The sequence below is a fragment of the Hibiscus syriacus genome, unplaced genomic scaffold, assembly GCF_006381635.1.
Source record: "Hibiscus syriacus cultivar Baekdansim isolate YM2019G1 unplaced genomic scaffold, ASM638163v2 tig00110333_pilon, whole genome shotgun sequence".
NCBI lineage: Eukaryota > Viridiplantae > Streptophyta > Magnoliopsida > Malvales > Malvaceae > Hibiscus > Hibiscus syriacus.
Window position 1 is genome coordinate 562,603 of NW_024062689.1, and position 17,887 is coordinate 580,489.

General features: G+C 30.8%; 1 protein-coding gene and 1 pseudogene across 1 annotated transcript; both read left to right on the forward strand.

The window, feature by feature from the left end:
* The first annotated feature begins 4,357 nt into the window (after nt 1–4,357).
* LOC120120227 lies at nt 4,358–5,737 on the forward strand (annotated as a pseudogene).
* A 4,779-nt stretch (nt 5,738–10,516) lies between these two features.
* On the forward strand, nt 10,517–11,405 carry LOC120120228. The gene has a single exon (XM_039139908.1). It carries the CDS (start codon nt 10,624–10,626, stop codon nt 11,197–11,199), a length of 576 nt encoding a protein of 191 aa, XP_038995839.1. The 5' UTR covers nt 10,517–10,623; the 3' UTR covers nt 11,200–11,405.
* Nucleotides 11,406–17,887: the final 6,482 nt, after the last annotated feature.

Genomic DNA, 17,887 nt, shown 5'->3' on the forward strand with positions numbered 1-17,887 from the left:
TGCAACATTTGATGTTCCTTTTATGTATCTCAAAACCCTCTTTACTGTATTCTAATGCTCTTTGCATGTATTCGCCATGTACCGACTAACTACTCCCACTGCTTGTGCAATGTCTGGTCTTGTGCATATCATAGCGAACATTAAACTTCCCACTGTCGATGCATACGTCACTCGAGACATATTCATCCTCTCTTCTTCACTGCTAGGACTCATACTGGAGGATAATTTGAAGTTAATAGGAAGAGGGGTAGAAATTGGCTTACAATCTTGCATGTTGAATCGTGACAAGATCTTCTTCAAGTAATTCTTTTGTGAAAGCCAAATCTTCCTATTACTTCTGTCTCGGTGAATTTGCATCCCTAGAATCTTGTTTGCTGATCCCAAGTCCTTCATTTCAAATTCCCTAGCCAGTTGTGCCTTCAATTCTTCAATATGATCTTTGTTGGGTCCTGCAACTAACATGTCATCCACATACAACAGCAATATAACAAAATCGTTATCACCAGACCTCTTGAAATAAGCACAAGGGTCAGCATTAAGTCTGTTGTATCCAAGGCACATAATGAAGGAATCAAATCTCTTATACCAACACCTCGGCTCCTGCTTTAGACCGTACAAAGATTTTTTTCAACTTGCAAACCAAGTTCTTATTTTCTTTTTCTTCAAAACCTTCAGGCTGTAGCATATAAATTTCTTCTTCAAGATTTCCATGAAGAAAAGTTGTTTTAACATCTAGCTGCTCTAGATGTAAGTCCAATGTAGCACACATTGCCAAAACTACTCGAACTGTTGTTAGTCGAACCACAGGAGAAAATATTTCATTGAAATCAATACCTTCTTTTTGAGCATATCCTTTGACCACCAGTCTTGTACGATACCTCTCAACGTGATCATCACCATTTCGCTTGATTTTGAAGACCCGTTTGTTACCAATTAGCTTCCTTCCTTGTGGTAGTGGCACAAGGTCCCATGTATTATTTTTATGAAGGGCTTCAATTTCTTCTTGCATCGCCATCATCCACAGTGAAGCATCTGAGCTGTTTATTGCCTCCTCGTATGTTGATGGCTCACCGTCCTCTGTTAAAAGGCAGTATGCAATATTTCCTTCTATAACATAATCTGAGTGCCAATTGGGACGTCTTCTCACATGATCTGATTGACGAGTTATTGGAGCTTCAGAACTCTCTGGTTCTTGTTCATCATGTGATGGTTCTGCTTCAGAAGAATCTCCTTCTTCAACCTCCTTTTCCACATGTATCTATGTAGTCTCTAACTTTTCAGTGCTATCATCGTCTTCTTTTCTTTGTAGTTTATCTTCTACAAAGATAACATCTCTGCTGATGATCACTTTAAGGGCAGTACTCCATCAGCATACCCCAAGAATTTGCATTTCCTGGATTTTGGATCCAGCTTTGAGATTTCTTGGGAGTTGTACACCACGTACACAATACTTCCAAATACATGGAGGTTTGAATAATCAGCTGGTTTACCAGTCCACATCTCCATTGGTGTCTTTAGCTCTATTGCAGTTGATGGAGCTCGATTCACCAAATAACAAGCGGTATTGACTGCTTCTGCCCAGAATGATTTTCCTAGGCCTGCATCCCTCAACATTGCTCTTGTTCTTTCTAACAAGGTTCTGTTCATCCACTCTGCCACTCCATTTTGTTGAGGAGTGTTTGCCACTGTGAACTGTCTTTTGATGCCTTCTTTCCTGCAAAAGTCATCAAATTCTTCGCTTGTGTATTCTCCTCCATTATCTGTTCTGAAACACTTGATCTTATTTCCAGAATCAAGTTCCACCCGCGCTTTGAAGTTTTTGAAAGTTGAAAACACATCTGACTTCTTCTTAATAGAGTATACCCAACATCTCCTGAAATAGTCATCAATAAATGAGACAAAGTATTTTGCTCCGCCTAGGGATATAACTGGTGCTTGCCATACGTCAGAGTGAACCAATTCTAGAACACTTTTGCCTCTAGAATTTGATGTGTTGAATTTCAACCGGTGTTGCTTACTTGTTATGCAATGCTCACACAAAGGAAGTGATACATTTGTTAAGTCTGGAAGTAGCTTTTGCTCCACAAGGACTTTCATTCCTTGTTCTGACATGTGTCCAAGTTTCTGATGCCATAACATTGCATAATCTGAACTACATGAGGCAACAGAGGCTTTTGCTTCTAGCAAAGTTTATCCCTTCAGCATGTACAAGTTTGCTGCTATCTTTTCGCCTTTCAACACCACAAGCGCTCCACGGAACACCTTCATGATTCATTTTCGTGTTTCGATCTTGCTTGCGTTATTATCCAACAACCCGTAGGATAATAAATTTTTCTTCAGGCCTTTCACGTGTCGCACATCTCGAACAACTTTAATTGTTCCATCGTACATCTTCAATTTGATGGTTCCCACGCCAACAATCTCTAAGGCATGATCATTGCAACTATACACAGATCCTCCTGAGACAGGTTCATAATGATGGAACCATTCTCTTCTTGAGGTCATGTGATATGTTGCTCCTGAATCAATGAGTCATATCTGCATATCTCTTTCTACCTTCCACAGTGGTTGACGCTTCACAGCATAGAGCATCTCCATCATCTGAAGTGTTTGCGGTATTGCCTTGTGGATTGGAGTTTTTATTTAGACTCTAATAATCATTCTTCAAGTGACCATTCTTTCCACAGTTGTAGCACTTTAAATTCTTTTTACTTCTTGACTTCGATCTACCATGTTTGTGACTGCTGCTTTGGCCACGTTCTGTTGATCTCCCTCTCATCGTTGTCAATGCTTCTGCTTGTTGCAGATTTACTTGTCTGTCTTCCTTGTTCTTGCGTCGATTTTCTTCTTAGAGAACAACAGCTGCAACGTCATCGAAGACTAGACTGGTGACATTACTGTTTGTCAAGTTGATGATGAGTTGATCATACGAATCCGGTAGACTTTGAAGTAGAAGTTCAACACGTTCTTGTTCTCCTATTTTACAGCTTAAGGATGTAAGCTGAGAAAATAAAGTGTTCAGTGTATTTAAGTGCTCCGTCACTGAAGTAGATTCTGGCATACGGAGAGTGTACAATTTTCTCTTAAGGAAAATTTTATTGTGCAACGATGTGGCCTCGTACAATTTGGTGAGATGATCTCATATCTCCTTAGCTGTCTTCTTTTCCTCGATGCTTGACAATACTTCATTTGCTAATGCTAGATGAAAGTTTGACATAGCATTCCCGTTCATCTCGTTCCATTTGTTGTCGTCTATGAAATCTACCGGCCTTTCACTGATAGCTGCTAGACAACCGTCTTTCCTCAAGATGACCTTCATCTTCAATTTTCACAATGAGAAATTTCTTCCATTGAATTTTTCAATATCAAATTTCGTTGCCATAACTTCTTTTACGGATAGCTCCCACCATTTCATTATTGTGAATAGTTCTCTGGAACCTTCAAAGAATGGGTAATAACTTCTTACTTTCTTATGTTGGAGGATCCACCTTTTGGTGACAATCACAAAGACAATAAACATATATTACACACTCTAATCTGGCTCTGATACCAATTGTTGCGGAAGACGGTTATCGGATATAGCAAAATCACAACTGATAATTTGAGAAAATAAAAATGAAGATAAAAAAGACACAAAATTTACGTGGAAAACCCCTAAATAATATAGGGTAAAAACCACGGGCAACGGTAGAAGAATTTCACTATGAGAAAATAGGAATTACAACTTCTCTCGATCTACTAAGGAGAAAACAATGATAATTCTCTCTTGATAAAAAGGAGAAAACAACTCTCAAGAAACTCTCTAAATTCTCTATAGTATTAGAAGAAAGCTAGAATGCTTTGGGATGATTTTGAAGCTAAATGAGCTAGGGTATTTATAGTTGAAGTTTTAAGGACTAATTTGTAAATATTCTAAACTTTAGTGTCTAAACTTTGTAATTTGCCCTTTCTCATTTTCAACAATTACAACCCTTTTTTTGACTTACCATATTTTGGTAGATTTAATTTTTTTTTCCAATTTTCAACTTGCACCGAAAGGTGCACTGAATTTTCAACAGATAAAAATATAACTATAAGAAAATTTTAGGGTCTAACGATTGTCAATAATGACGATGAATGCAATGGTCTGTCATGACGAAAAATGGTTGGAATTTTAGTTGATGTATATGTGGCTAAAAAAATAATAAAAAACTAAGTCAATACAAAATTAATGGTAAACGGTCGAGTGACCAAAATAAATTCATTTTGAAAGTTTAATGATAAAGTTGAATGTTTTAAACTTTAATATCCAAAAATGGAATATAGATAAAGTTGAGGTATGGAATTTGTAATTGTTATCGACTTTATGTTGCATATATAAACCGAAAAACCCTAATCGAGCTTCCTATTGATTTTGCAACTCGTTTCTGCTTATCAATTATACTCGTGATTTCCAATGGCGGGAGGGAAGATGAAGAAAGAGAAGCAAAAGGGGCCGAGAGCACCCTCCAATCACTACCAAGGTGGTGTCACTTTCCACAAATCCAAGGGCCAACACATCCTCAAAAACCCTTTGTTGGTCGACTCTATTGTCCAAAAAGCCGGCATCAAAACAACCGACACCATCCTCGAGATCGGTCCCGGTACCGGAAACCTTACCAAGAAGCTTCTCGAAGCCGGAAAAAATGTCATCGCCGTCGAACTTGATCCTCGTATGGTTCTCGAACTTCAACGCCGTTTCCAAGGCACTCCTTTCTCTCATCGATTAAAGGTATGTGTATTTGTATTAATTTTCAATTTACCTGATAATCCTGATGGGTTGTATACTATTACCAAAATTCTGAACCATAGGAGCTCTAATAATCGATACCTTATAAATTTGAATGTTTTAGAATTGGGAATTTGACAATATTGAATAAATTGATAATGTTGTTTAGGTTATTCAAGGGGATGCTGAAGACGGATTACCGTACTTTGATATATGTGTGGCGAATAATTCCGTATCAAATTTCTTCTCTCTTACGTTCAAGTACTGTTTCATCAGCCTGCTTTTAGGTGTGCTATTATTATGTTCCAGAGAGATTTGCCATGCGTCTTGTTGCTCAGCCGGGTGATAATCTTTACTGCCGACTTCGGTTAATACCCAATTTTATGCTCGGGTTTCCCATCTCCTCAAAGTTGGAAAGAACAATTTCCGGCCTCCGCCAAAGGTGATTCATCGTAGTAGGAATCGAGCCGAGGAAACCGCGTCCGGAAGTCAATCATAAGGAGGGGATGGGTTCATAAGAATTTGTTTCATTCGGAAGAACAAAACACTGGGTTCCATTTTCAAGCAGAAGTACTGTCTGTTCTGGAGAAGAACTATAAGACTTTGCAGGCGGTGCAGGGTTTCACAAAATGCTTCTTAAGTGGGAATGATGATGGACATTGCGAGACTTGGGGATCAGAGTATGGAAGTGGACGATGGAATGATGATGAGATGGATGTTGAATGCGATGAAGCGGAAGGAGAAGTGTCCGAGTTTAAGAATAAGGTTTTAAGTGTGTGAAGGAAGGGAATTTTGAGGAGCAGAGGGCGTCCAAGCTTTCACAGGAAAACTTTTTAACTTTACTCTCTATGTTCAACAAGGCTGGTATACACTTCTCTTGATGCAACTGTTCTGGTTTTTCTTTCCATGGTTTGACTTTGTGCTTCTTCCTTGGGTAATAGGAGCATCCGTTTTTGTTTTGGTTTGTTTATTATCAGATAATCAATTAACTGATCCATTATTTTCAAGGAATTTCTTCCGAGAATGTACTTATTTTGTCATCTAGAAAGTAATATCGAGCCAAGCTATTTGTTACATGCTTTCATGGTCTGCCTTGTCACTATGTTACTAGTGGCTTATGTCATGAATATCAGAATTCAGTAGTATTCATCTTTGTTACCGATATACCACACATTGTGTCTGTGTATGAGTTTACGTCAAATGCGAATTATCGTGAGTATTGGGCACGGATGTGTGTTTTATGTAATTGAGTTTTACATTTTTTTAAAAATATATTTAAAGAATATTTTCTGTGGGAAATAAAGAATTCAAGTAAATACTTATCTATATGACTGTAAATAAGACGAGACAGATCGTGAGTTACTTGAGATCGACTCGGAAATTATAAGCCGTGGACTCCTTTTTTTGGAATCAATTTCTGAAGTGATATGAGAAACCCATTCTCTTTACTTTGTTGTTGTTGGAAATGGGATAATCTTTAATAGGAAGCTTAGTTGCAATCTATAATTTGGGATGGAAATGTAACACCAATTCTTTCATTCTTTGGTGTAATTATAGAAAGAGTGGTTTAACCCATCCAGAGTGTTATTCTTCTTAAAAACACTCTTTTTAAAAGTTTTAATCTTCTTAAAAACACTCTTTTTTTAAAAGTATTAATTTAAACAATTACATCTTTAATGTCTTATTAGTAAAGATGACAATTTAATATAAAATAGATGGATTTTGACCTGAATTGATCTAATAAGATCGATTTTTTTTTATTTTAAGTCAAATCGGGTCAAACCTTTTAAGGGAGTGAGATCAGGTTCTACTGGATGGTGAAAAAACTTCGACATGAGTCAGGATAGTAATGTAATTTCCTTAAAAAAATATTATTATTTGATTAAGTCATTGTTTTATACTGGGTTGAGTCGGATCAGATTGGAGTTGAGTGGGAGGATATATATTTTTTGATTCGGATTGGGTGAAAGATATATACTTTTAAGATCGAGTCGGGTTCAGATCGGGGAAAAATTATTCAGGTCTAGTTGGCAAAAAACCCGATCCAACCCGACCCATTTTCATCTCTAATTATTATTATAATCACTTTCAACTATTTTAAAACAATATAACTAATTTTTTATGCATGAAGTCTATAATAAATAATGATTTTAACATTTAAATCTATAATATTTTAATCCATAAAAATAAATTAAATATCTATAAAATATTACACGAACCAAACGATCTTAGTGATTAAAAAATAATTATTATGATTAAAAATTTTGAGTTCTAACACCAGCAACTACAAAATATTAAAAACATTTTTAAATAATTGAAAGTTATTAAAATAGACACTCTCACTTATAATTAACCTAAATTAATAAAAATATTTATAATTTTTTTAAATTCATAATCCATATTATAAAGCTCGGTCATTACTCACATCGTTATACTTTTTTTTATTGCTCTCTCAATTTTTAAGACTTTAATTAGTTTAGATCAATCTATGATCTATGATTTTAATAAATGAATTTATCAATGATTTTCTGCATACATAATCACGGGAAATGCTCACGTGACACTTTAATATACGGTTAAAATAAGACATTATCGGTTTTGTTATTATTTTAAATAATAAAATCGGTAAAAAAATGACCGAAAACATTATTATTTCTACCAGTTTCAATTACTGATATAAGTAAACGTGATAGAAAAAATCAGGTCAAAAATAATGTTTTAGGCAGCGCTTTACCAAAAACATTATTTTTTGACCGGATTTTTCTACCGAGATTACCTATATCGGTAATTTATAATATTAACAAAACTAGTAGAAATAATAATATTTTCGATTATTTTTTTATCAATTTTATTATTAAAGATAATAACAAAACTAATAACATTTTTTTTAATAGTATATTAAACTATCGCACACTTTAATAGTGCGCCAGATATAGGAACAAATAAGTGAAGTTGTGGCGTCATGTTCACCTTGGGCTTCTACTCATGATGTAAACCCTAAACCTATCTCTTAATCACATCTAATCAATTAGATGTATGTATAGGCCCACGAGTAGTTATCAAGCAATCATCCATTTTGGTGGTGAATTTGATTCTAATTAATTAAAAATAATAATTCATTACTATATTAGAAAGATTAAATATTTTTAAAGATTGAAAGCAAATGCTCTATTTATTTGAATTTAATCATAATGGTAGAATAGTAGAAAATGATTAAAAATATAATAATAAAAAATTACGTATAAGAATATTTGAATTATCTATATTTATTAAATTATTAAAAATATATTATATGTATCAAATTATAATTTTATTAATAAAAAATAATATATTATAAAATCTTAACCGTTTTTTCTCCTGTGTCTCTATTCTTATATATATATATATATATATATTTAATTATTGGCGATGACACCGATATTAACTTGGTCACTTATCGTTGTCTCTTTCTTCCCTTTTCCCCTTTTTCTTCCCCATTTCACCAATTTGAGATGTTAAATTCTTATATGAATAATCAGTGATGTATATTCGATTGAGTTGAATCCAGTTACAAAGTTTTAGGTTATTCAAGTTGATTAATCCTATTTTATAATTTAAGTTTTATTTAATATTTAGGTGGAGTCGGGTTCATGAAATTTAAGTCGAGCTATTTGAGTTTCTATTAAAATTTAATTGTAAGTTTTATAATGTTGTGGTATTAGATGATTCTAATTTAAACGATTTTTTATAACTATTTATTGTAGACATATTTTTTTCATATCAGATATTTATATAATGGAAAGTTGAGGAAATCGACTCAAACTTGAAAATCGATCTACTAATTACTAATTTTTTTTAGTTATTCGAGTTTTATTTTATAACTCAACTTGAAGTTAAATATATCTAAGTCAGGTCGAATTTATAAAATTACAAGTCAAATCAACTTAAGTTAAAACCTTTCACGTCAATTAGAATAAAAAATTAATTCTTTTAAGTCGAGTCAAATTTTACCGATAATTATAAAAAAATAGATCAATAGATGATTTCCTTATATTATATTTAATACATTAGATTTAAAATCGAACGCCTTAGAATCTTTTTCATTATTCATACGCAGGACACTCTTTTGTCTGTCTATGTAAAAAAGCTATCTTGATGCACGAAAGAAGCATGCCAATTATAAAACTCATTCAAGCAATGATCCATTTATTCAAGACAAGTCATAATTTGATTCAAACCAACCGAAAGAGGGTTTGATTGGGAGATTAAGTATATTTTACTCACCTCAAATTTCTTGACCATTAATCTACCATTTGTGATCATGTACAAAATAATAAAATATTAAATATAGATTACAATTCTCTAAAAATGTACGAATTTGTAAAAATATTAAAATTGTTATTAAGATCTTCTTCTCTATTTGAAAGATATAATTAGTTTTTATCGTTTATCTTTACAAATTTTGAATCGATTAATTCTCATCCAGTCATATGTGACATAATCCCTAACAATTTGTTGCATGCCATAACGTTCACGATGTTAAGGTGTAGCTTTCATTCCTTTAGGCCCCTTTGTTAATTTGGTGTTGACATTTTTGCCTTTTTCACTAAATTAATAATGTATTATTATTGCCTTTTTATCCGACAAATTAAGGAACCACCAATTTTCAACTTCACGTTAACCCCGACTCCCTTTGTTTTTAAATCAAATAAGTCATCGCCTTTATGTTTAAGATTTAAGATACACACACACCCATTTCCCTACTACTACAACCGCATTGATATTTCATGTAGGATAGAAAAAGAGATATTGGGTATTTTCTTAAAAAAATATTATATATATATATATATATATATATATATTTTATTAATTATTTAATTTTATATCTTTTGTAATTGTGTAGTCTTTAATTTTTAAATTTATATCATAATATAAATCTTACACTCATAGTTGCTTTAGGTTATGATAAATGATTAGTTTATAAATTATTAAAAAATGCGATAACCCACAAGAAATAAATTTCAATACATTTATTTTATATCCTCCACAACCTTTCTCAAAAGTTATGTTTAAAATTTATCCAATTCCATATAATATAAAATACTGGCACCAAGTTATTGGTTTAATAGTAATGAGTTGTGTGCATTTCAAATCTATAGACATATGATAAAAAATTCATGTCACTTAAAATATTTTTCAATGATATGCTTTAAATGAGATTTTTTTCTGAAAAAAATTCGATTCTCAATGTGAAACAAGATAATTATACTAAATGTTTAGAAGAGGGTGAAAACGCTGTATTAATTTCATTCTACTCTGGTATTGTTCTTAATTTAAATTTGAACTCCATTAATATTTTAAAAGATTATAAATTTAAAAACGTTTAAATATAATTATTTAGAAAAATAACTATGGGTGATTGGAGTGTTTGCATGTAAACAATTAAACTCTATATACAAATGCAAGGCAATATACAAGGTTAATGTAAATCCCCCGTCACGTAACGACATAATCTAAACCATTAATTCGGTTAATATAGTTACGGTTGAACCATTTCTTTGACTTTGTATTTACGCCAAGTACACTACCCCACATGTCTCTTGCAATCACCCTGTGTCCAATTCATCTTTCCTTGTAAAATAAGTTAAAATCAACGACGTAAATGAAAAAAAAAAGGGGTCAGTACCCTCCAAAAGAAGGGCCAACGACCCCAAAATTTTATTGTCATTCCACTAAGTCCACCATAAAATCTTTCGCAAGATGGAGCCGTTTAACAAACACCTCCATCACATTCCTTCAAAAAAAATGCTTTCTTCTTCATAATCAAGCTCACATGAATCTCTAACCCCAAACCTTTTCTTTTTATACAGTGAAAATTTGCTTTTGGAAGATCAAGCATGGGTAACTATGTTGCTGCACTCGCATGCCCTTCATCCGGTACGTCCGGAAAAGTTATTTTATGGGACGGATCGGTGAAGGAGTTTAGTTTCCCTTTGACGGTGGCGGAGCTGATGCTTGAGCATCCGAAACAGGTGGTTGCGGAGTTCCAGGCGGCGGTGAATCAGAAGAGACCGGTTCCGTTGCCGGCCGATCAAGAACTCGACGTGAAAAAGGTTTACGTGATGCTACCCGTCAAACGAGGGAAGCCCACCGCTTTGTCTTCTTCGGAAGGTCGTCGTGTGCTGTTGAGTGCGAACTCGGTGTTGAGATCGAAATCATTTCTACAGTCATCGAAGTTTCTCCCTCTGTTCGCTAGGATTTGCCCTGCAAGTGATGTTCACGAGATGGGACATAAAATCCCATCGCAGAAGAAGGAAAACAGCGGTGAGATTCATGAAGAAGTTCGATGTTTAACAGAGTTTTTGCCGGAATCGGTTGAAGGTAGGCCGGAGTATTTGATTAGGCAATATTCAGGCAAGGGGTGGAAGCCAAGCTTGGATACTATAAAGAAAGCTGGTTTAGAGAAACGTTAAGGTACCTCATTGGCTGTTTTGATTTTGAAGCTTACAATAACAGCTAGCTCTAGGTTTCTGTAATTTTTTTTCCTTCCGCCATTGTTAAATACATGTTAATTCTCTGAAGATCTTGGATACTATAACTTGTTACTGTTAGGGCAGTCTTCTACACTGTGCAATTATGTTCATATCATTACAGAGAACAACTTTGTTTGATTATCAAATGCTTTAAGCAGGTACGAAGCTGTATTTTTTCTAGATTAGGACTAAATTATAACCTTTTCAAATATTAAAAAATAATAAAACAATTGAATTAATTAATCAATAAGTTAATAAACAAAAGTTGATTACGTTTAAATTATAATTTATTAGAGTTTTCGGTTTGTTAAATTTTATATTCACTGTATGCTTTTTAAATCCAGTTTTCTGATAGGCATATATCTTAGTTTCAGTCTTTGCCATCTAAAAACTTATTAATAAATATACATAAGAATAATATTAGCATTATTTTAAGAATTGACCATTCAGTTATAGGAAGAAATATAATTATTTTTAAAAATTTTGATTTCAAATAAATATATTTATAAAGTGTTTGTCGGGGCTGACTTTAAGGGGAGTATCCTAGCAATTGCTCATGGCCTCTAATTTTTTTATATCAATAGTTAGGGTTCCTACTTTATTATACTTGTAATTAAGATCTCTAATTTTTATAATTTTATAAAGTTTTTAGCTTTTGATAATCTTTTTCCATTTCTCCTATTAATTCATTAATTTTGAATTAAATTTAACTAATTTTTTTATATTTATAATTAAGACCCTAATTTTTATAATTTCATAAAATGTTTAGTTTTGACCCCTTTCCCATTTCTCTTATTTATTCATTCAATTTTAATTAAATTTAATCATGTTTTTCTCTTCTTCTTTTTTCTTCAAATTTTACTCTTTTGTTTATCAAATATTCTTTAATTTTAGTCTTCCTCAATCTTAATCTAACAATAAAAATAATATACAATTCTTATTTATTTATTTATTTATTATTCAAAATCAAGCTATGTATCATACATATATGCATTCAAATTTTTTATATTTATTATCTTTTAGTTGTATTTAGAGTGTTTTCTTATTATAATAATAAAAAAATAATACATTTTCATAAAATTTAATCATTTCTCTATGGTTTATTTATGTAATATTGAATTAATTTTTTAAAGTAATGAAACATGCTTTCATTTTATAAAGAAATTTTAAGTTTTCGCTCAGAATTTCGAAAAATGTCTAAGACGACTCTGGTATTTTTTATTAATAATTAAAAAGATTTTGAATAAATATCATTTTATAATTATTAAAAAATTATAACACTATATATGACATTACATGTAACATATTATTATTATTTTTTTTATTAAGCTAAGGCGATTATAAAAGTAGTATATATTCTAAATACTTTTAATCATTTGACAAGAATATTAAATCATCCTGTTACAACCACTGATGCTTAAACTCATAACCTCTATGAACAATAATGATTCTTTTAACTACAATTGTAAATTAGTTCGTGCTGTAAATTAATTTTCTTAAAGTTGTTACATGTAAATTAAATCAGATACTTAAGTGACACTACAGTTTTGCCTACCCATGTTCTTACAACTGTCCTTTTCTTTTCTAACGATTTGGGCGAGGAGAAGAGGAAATAAATTTATGAATATGAATGTATTTGAATAACAAACATAAATCCAGACCAAGACCATGAAAACCTCAACTCTTAATTAATCTCCTAAGCACCTCTACTTAAATAATAATGTATTATTTATGTAATTAAACAACAATTTTCGACAAGTATAATCAGTAAATTCAGATCTGAAGGTAAGTTCAAACAGAAATACCACTAACACCATATACACAAATCATTATTAAAAAATGGAATAGATTGAATCAAAACGTGAATTGAAAGAAATTACTGCCAGTTTATTATGAAGTGAAAGTACAGAGCAATGATTTCAATCTTCCCACGTAGCGGGGCCGAAAATGAGCCAAATCTAACTCGAGTGTTGTTGAGTTTGATTCGATTTGAAAATTTTAAAATAGAGTTTAATTCGATTCAAAAACTTGCGAGACTGAAATTTTTAAGTTCAATTCTAACTTGAAACCATGAATTAAAGCTCATAAAAGTTGAAAATAAAATAAATCATAAACTTAACTCGATTGAAACCTAAAACTCAAACTTGAACCTTAAATACATAAAAATCTCATACAACATTTAAAAAAAATCAACATATAAATATTAATATTATTAATATTTAAAAAAATCTTAATATATTATATTTTTTGAGCTGCTCACGAGTTTTTCGAGTCGAATATTAAATAGCTCATTTCGACTCGTTAAGAATTTAATGCGAGCTCAAGCTCAAGTCAAATCCATTCAAATAAAAAATTTATCTAATTTTGATCAAATCAATCTCGAATTTCTCGTCATTTCATTTACTGTCCTACCACGTAGACACAAAAAAGAAAGAAAGATGGATTCATGTCTTAAACTTTGATACAGCCATTCTGAATCTAAAACATTCCTTTTTTATTTTTAGGATAAATTTTTAGTATCTAAACTATCAGTTTTATTTCGTTTTAGTACTTAAACTTTTAATTTTTTAAAATGATACCTAATGTTTAGTTTTTGATTCATTTTAGTACCCACTCTAAAAAACTTAACGTGTTTAGTACCTAAACTATAAATTTTGGTCTATTTTAGTACCTAAACTTTCAATATTTTTCAAAACTTAGAGTTAAATTTTAAACAAGGGGTACTAAAATGAAATAAGACTAAACTTTAGGTATGATTTAAAAAAGGAAAGTTTAGGTACTAAAATAGACAAAAATTAATAATTTAAGTACTAAACATACACTTTACCTTCTTTTTAATGGCACACATGGGAATAATTAGAACTTCAACACAAGAGGACCGGTTAAGGATGGCGAAATTCAACAATATTTATTGAGGGGGTAATTTTAAAAAATTAAGGAAACCAATAAAATTGATAATGCATATGATATTTTTCTTGAGAAAGTAGATAATTAGAGAGACGAATTTGATACATACTTACATTCAAGTATGTTCTTCAAATTTCATCTCGTTGATTAATTGGATATTTTTATATTAATTTACGTAATTTGAGATCACGTTCTATAAATGAAAGACTGACGTTTTTAGCCTCAACATCCAGAGGAAGGGATTGATTACAATTCTAATGCTCAAGCCTTAAAGTTTTCGATGACATTAATTTCTATATTATCAATATTGTTTTTGAAAAAAGAATCTAATCTTTTTTTGTTTCCTTAGAATTTCACACAACCTATAATATATAACCATAAAACTATATTATGTGTGTATGTGCGTGCATGTTTTAGAGACTAAAATTTATGAACTTACATAATATATATATATATATATATATATATATATATATATATATATATATCATAAATAAAAATGAAAAAAGAAAATAGATGTAAACTTTTTTCTAATAAATAACATTTACGTGGTTTACAAATTCTAAAGGAATATACATATTTTGGACCAATCCATTTTTTTATTAAGTAGAGAGATGTTACATTTTTAATGTAAATATCAGAATTAAAACCCACATAAGATAAAAAAATATGAGTATTATTGACCATTCGATCAATTAATAGATCTATGAGATAATCAAATTTAATAATTTATTATGGACCGAATTTAATATTTTAATATATATATTATAATTATATATTCTATTTTTAAAATATTTTTTTGGGCCATGGCCCACACTAGTTTTAAGGGCGTTTCGCCCCTGCCGATAAAAATATCGTTCACATCTGTAGGCTGTAGTATATTTCTGTTAATTTAAATTAAACTACTCATAAATTTAAAATAAATGGTTATATAAAAGAATGTCAAGTGTAACTGTATAATAAATAATATATGTTTAAATTCATTCTACGTTATCAAAATAACCCTCATCGAAAGGTTATTTTGATAATACATCCAACTTATTCAAAATAAATTAGTGTGATCCTAAAAGTTTTCATTATTACTATCGCAATCGACCCTTCTGGAAAAAGTCGACTAATTACAACGATGAGATTTTTAAAATGATTTTTAAAATGAAATGTTGGGAGTCGCCACCAATTATTTTTAAAGTGTGACTGAAACACCTAAAATCGAATAATTTTAATAGAACATTTTATTATCAAAAATATCAAATTTTAGTATGTGAAAACCAGAAATTGGGTTATGGAGTCGGTTACGCGCGAGGAAGGATTAACACCCCACAACGCCCAAAAATTGATACCTAGTCGATTATCTAATATTTAAAATTGGAAATTTTGAGTTTGATATTTTATTTAATTTAAAAATCATTATGAATATCAAGTTTGGAAAATGAAGTTGATTTACTTAAGAGCAATACGATCACCCTCAAGCATTTAATGCGAAAACTTCATTATTGATATAAATAAACAAACATCGTCTTAAAGTTTAAGAAATCATGATATGAGGTTTTGAAAAAGATATTGATTTACTTTGTGAATTACTAGTGTTCACCCCCTAAGCATAACTATATAATTCTAAATCTTATGACTTATCAGAATAGTCAAACATCATTTTAGTTGCATAGAAAAATCGTATTGTATTAGTTACAAGTCACAAATATCGAACATAAAAAATAAACTCTTAAGTGGAATATGTAAAAGGTAAACATGCAACGAATCTTAGTTTAGTCCTAAAATCGACTAAATCTAAGCTTTGATACCAAATTATAACACCCTCGACCTGGTCTAGACGAAAATCGGATCAGAGATGTTAACATAACTTAAACCAAAGTGAAATAATCATGGAACAAATATAATATTAACTTACAATCATCAGAACTAAATCAAAGTATTCATAATTTAAATCACATCATTGTCAATATTATTTAATAGCCAATCATTAACAAATTATAACTTGAATTCATACTTAGAGACTAATTTCAAACGCATGAAAATTTAAGAACTTATCTATAGATTTTTAAAACTATGAGAATTGTTCACTTAAACAAACATTCTCACACAAACAATGCATAACCATATTTTTATCATTACTATCAGATTCAATCATTTTATAGCGTTATCTTCTTAAAGGTTGAAATTGAAACTTTTCAAAAACTTAGGGGCTTAATCTCAATTAACCCAAAATATAAACTTATAACAAACATGGTATTCTTAAACATAACAAGTATTAGAAGTCCATCATTAATCCTAAACAATAATTAGAGATCAATTATGAATCTTTCAAAAGTTTAGGGCTTTAAACCTAAAAATATGGTTTCCATACATATAAAATCAGGTTTTCATATGAAAAATTAGGCTAAAATCTGGTTTCTATATGAAAAATTAGGTTCCGACCTAAAAATCTGATTTCTAAATGAAAAATCAGGTTGCAACATAAAACTCTAGTTTCTAAATAAAAACTCATGTTACAACAAAAAATTTGGTTTCTAAATGAAAAATCAGGTTGCAACATAAAAATCTAGTTCCTAAATTGATTTTTGGGGTTTTCCATCAGACTTGCATCGATTAACTCAAAAATTAATTACTTAACAACTTACATTTATAAAACAACGTACAATTAAATACATGCTCTATCATAATAACAATTCCATGCCATCATGATCATGCCATCTACCTTGCATTTTACCTACAAATCATCATAAAACATGATTATCTCATAACCACCACCAACATTATATTATATATCGTAAGAGTATATCCGAACATATTTCACAAATCAATATAGACTATCATGATCATATTCATTCTAAATTTTCAATTTAACATGCCAAACCTTAACATACTTATATATCCTCTAACCATGCATAATTAAACTAGAATGACATTTAAATATATCTACAACACGTATGCACATCAAATTACACTTAGCATGCACTTGAACTCAACATAAACACATATTACATGATTTACAAACCAAACAAACTTATCTAATACGAAACACTTAGGATTCTTAATATATAACCATCAAACAATATTCAAGTATCACTTAGACGTTTTATGCAATTGCGAATTTATATGACATTATGATCTAAGAAATTCATTGAAATCGTCTCATTCATGAATAATTCATGCAAGCATTCTTTCATTCAATTTAACTTATCCAAAGGCATAAATCATGCAATATGAAATAATTGCACTTACCAAGGATTCATGGCATGCTTGTAAGGACTTATCCTTTAACAACAAGCACTTGAAAAACTCCATCATAACTAATACACATATACACCAAAATAAGACTTCCAAAATTAAACTAATTAACATATAACCTTAGCTATTCACTAATTACTCAACAAGACATATGCCACCATCTAGGAGTTTAAACACAGAGAATTTGCGTTGAAATACTTTGGAGGTGACTTCCAACATCCTAAATACAATCTCGTTCGATCTATGAATACCATAACCCACAGAGTAATTAGTACACAAAGTAAACATAAAACTTAGCGAGGTGGTTAGACATTATACATATTAAGAATGATATAACATTATACATTATAATGCAATAAGCATGTTCTTGCCACCATAATGCATAATGGGTTTTAACCACATACTTCACTTACGTACACAAATCAAATCATATTACTACATGAAAGAACTTTACTTTACCCATTAACTTTAATTT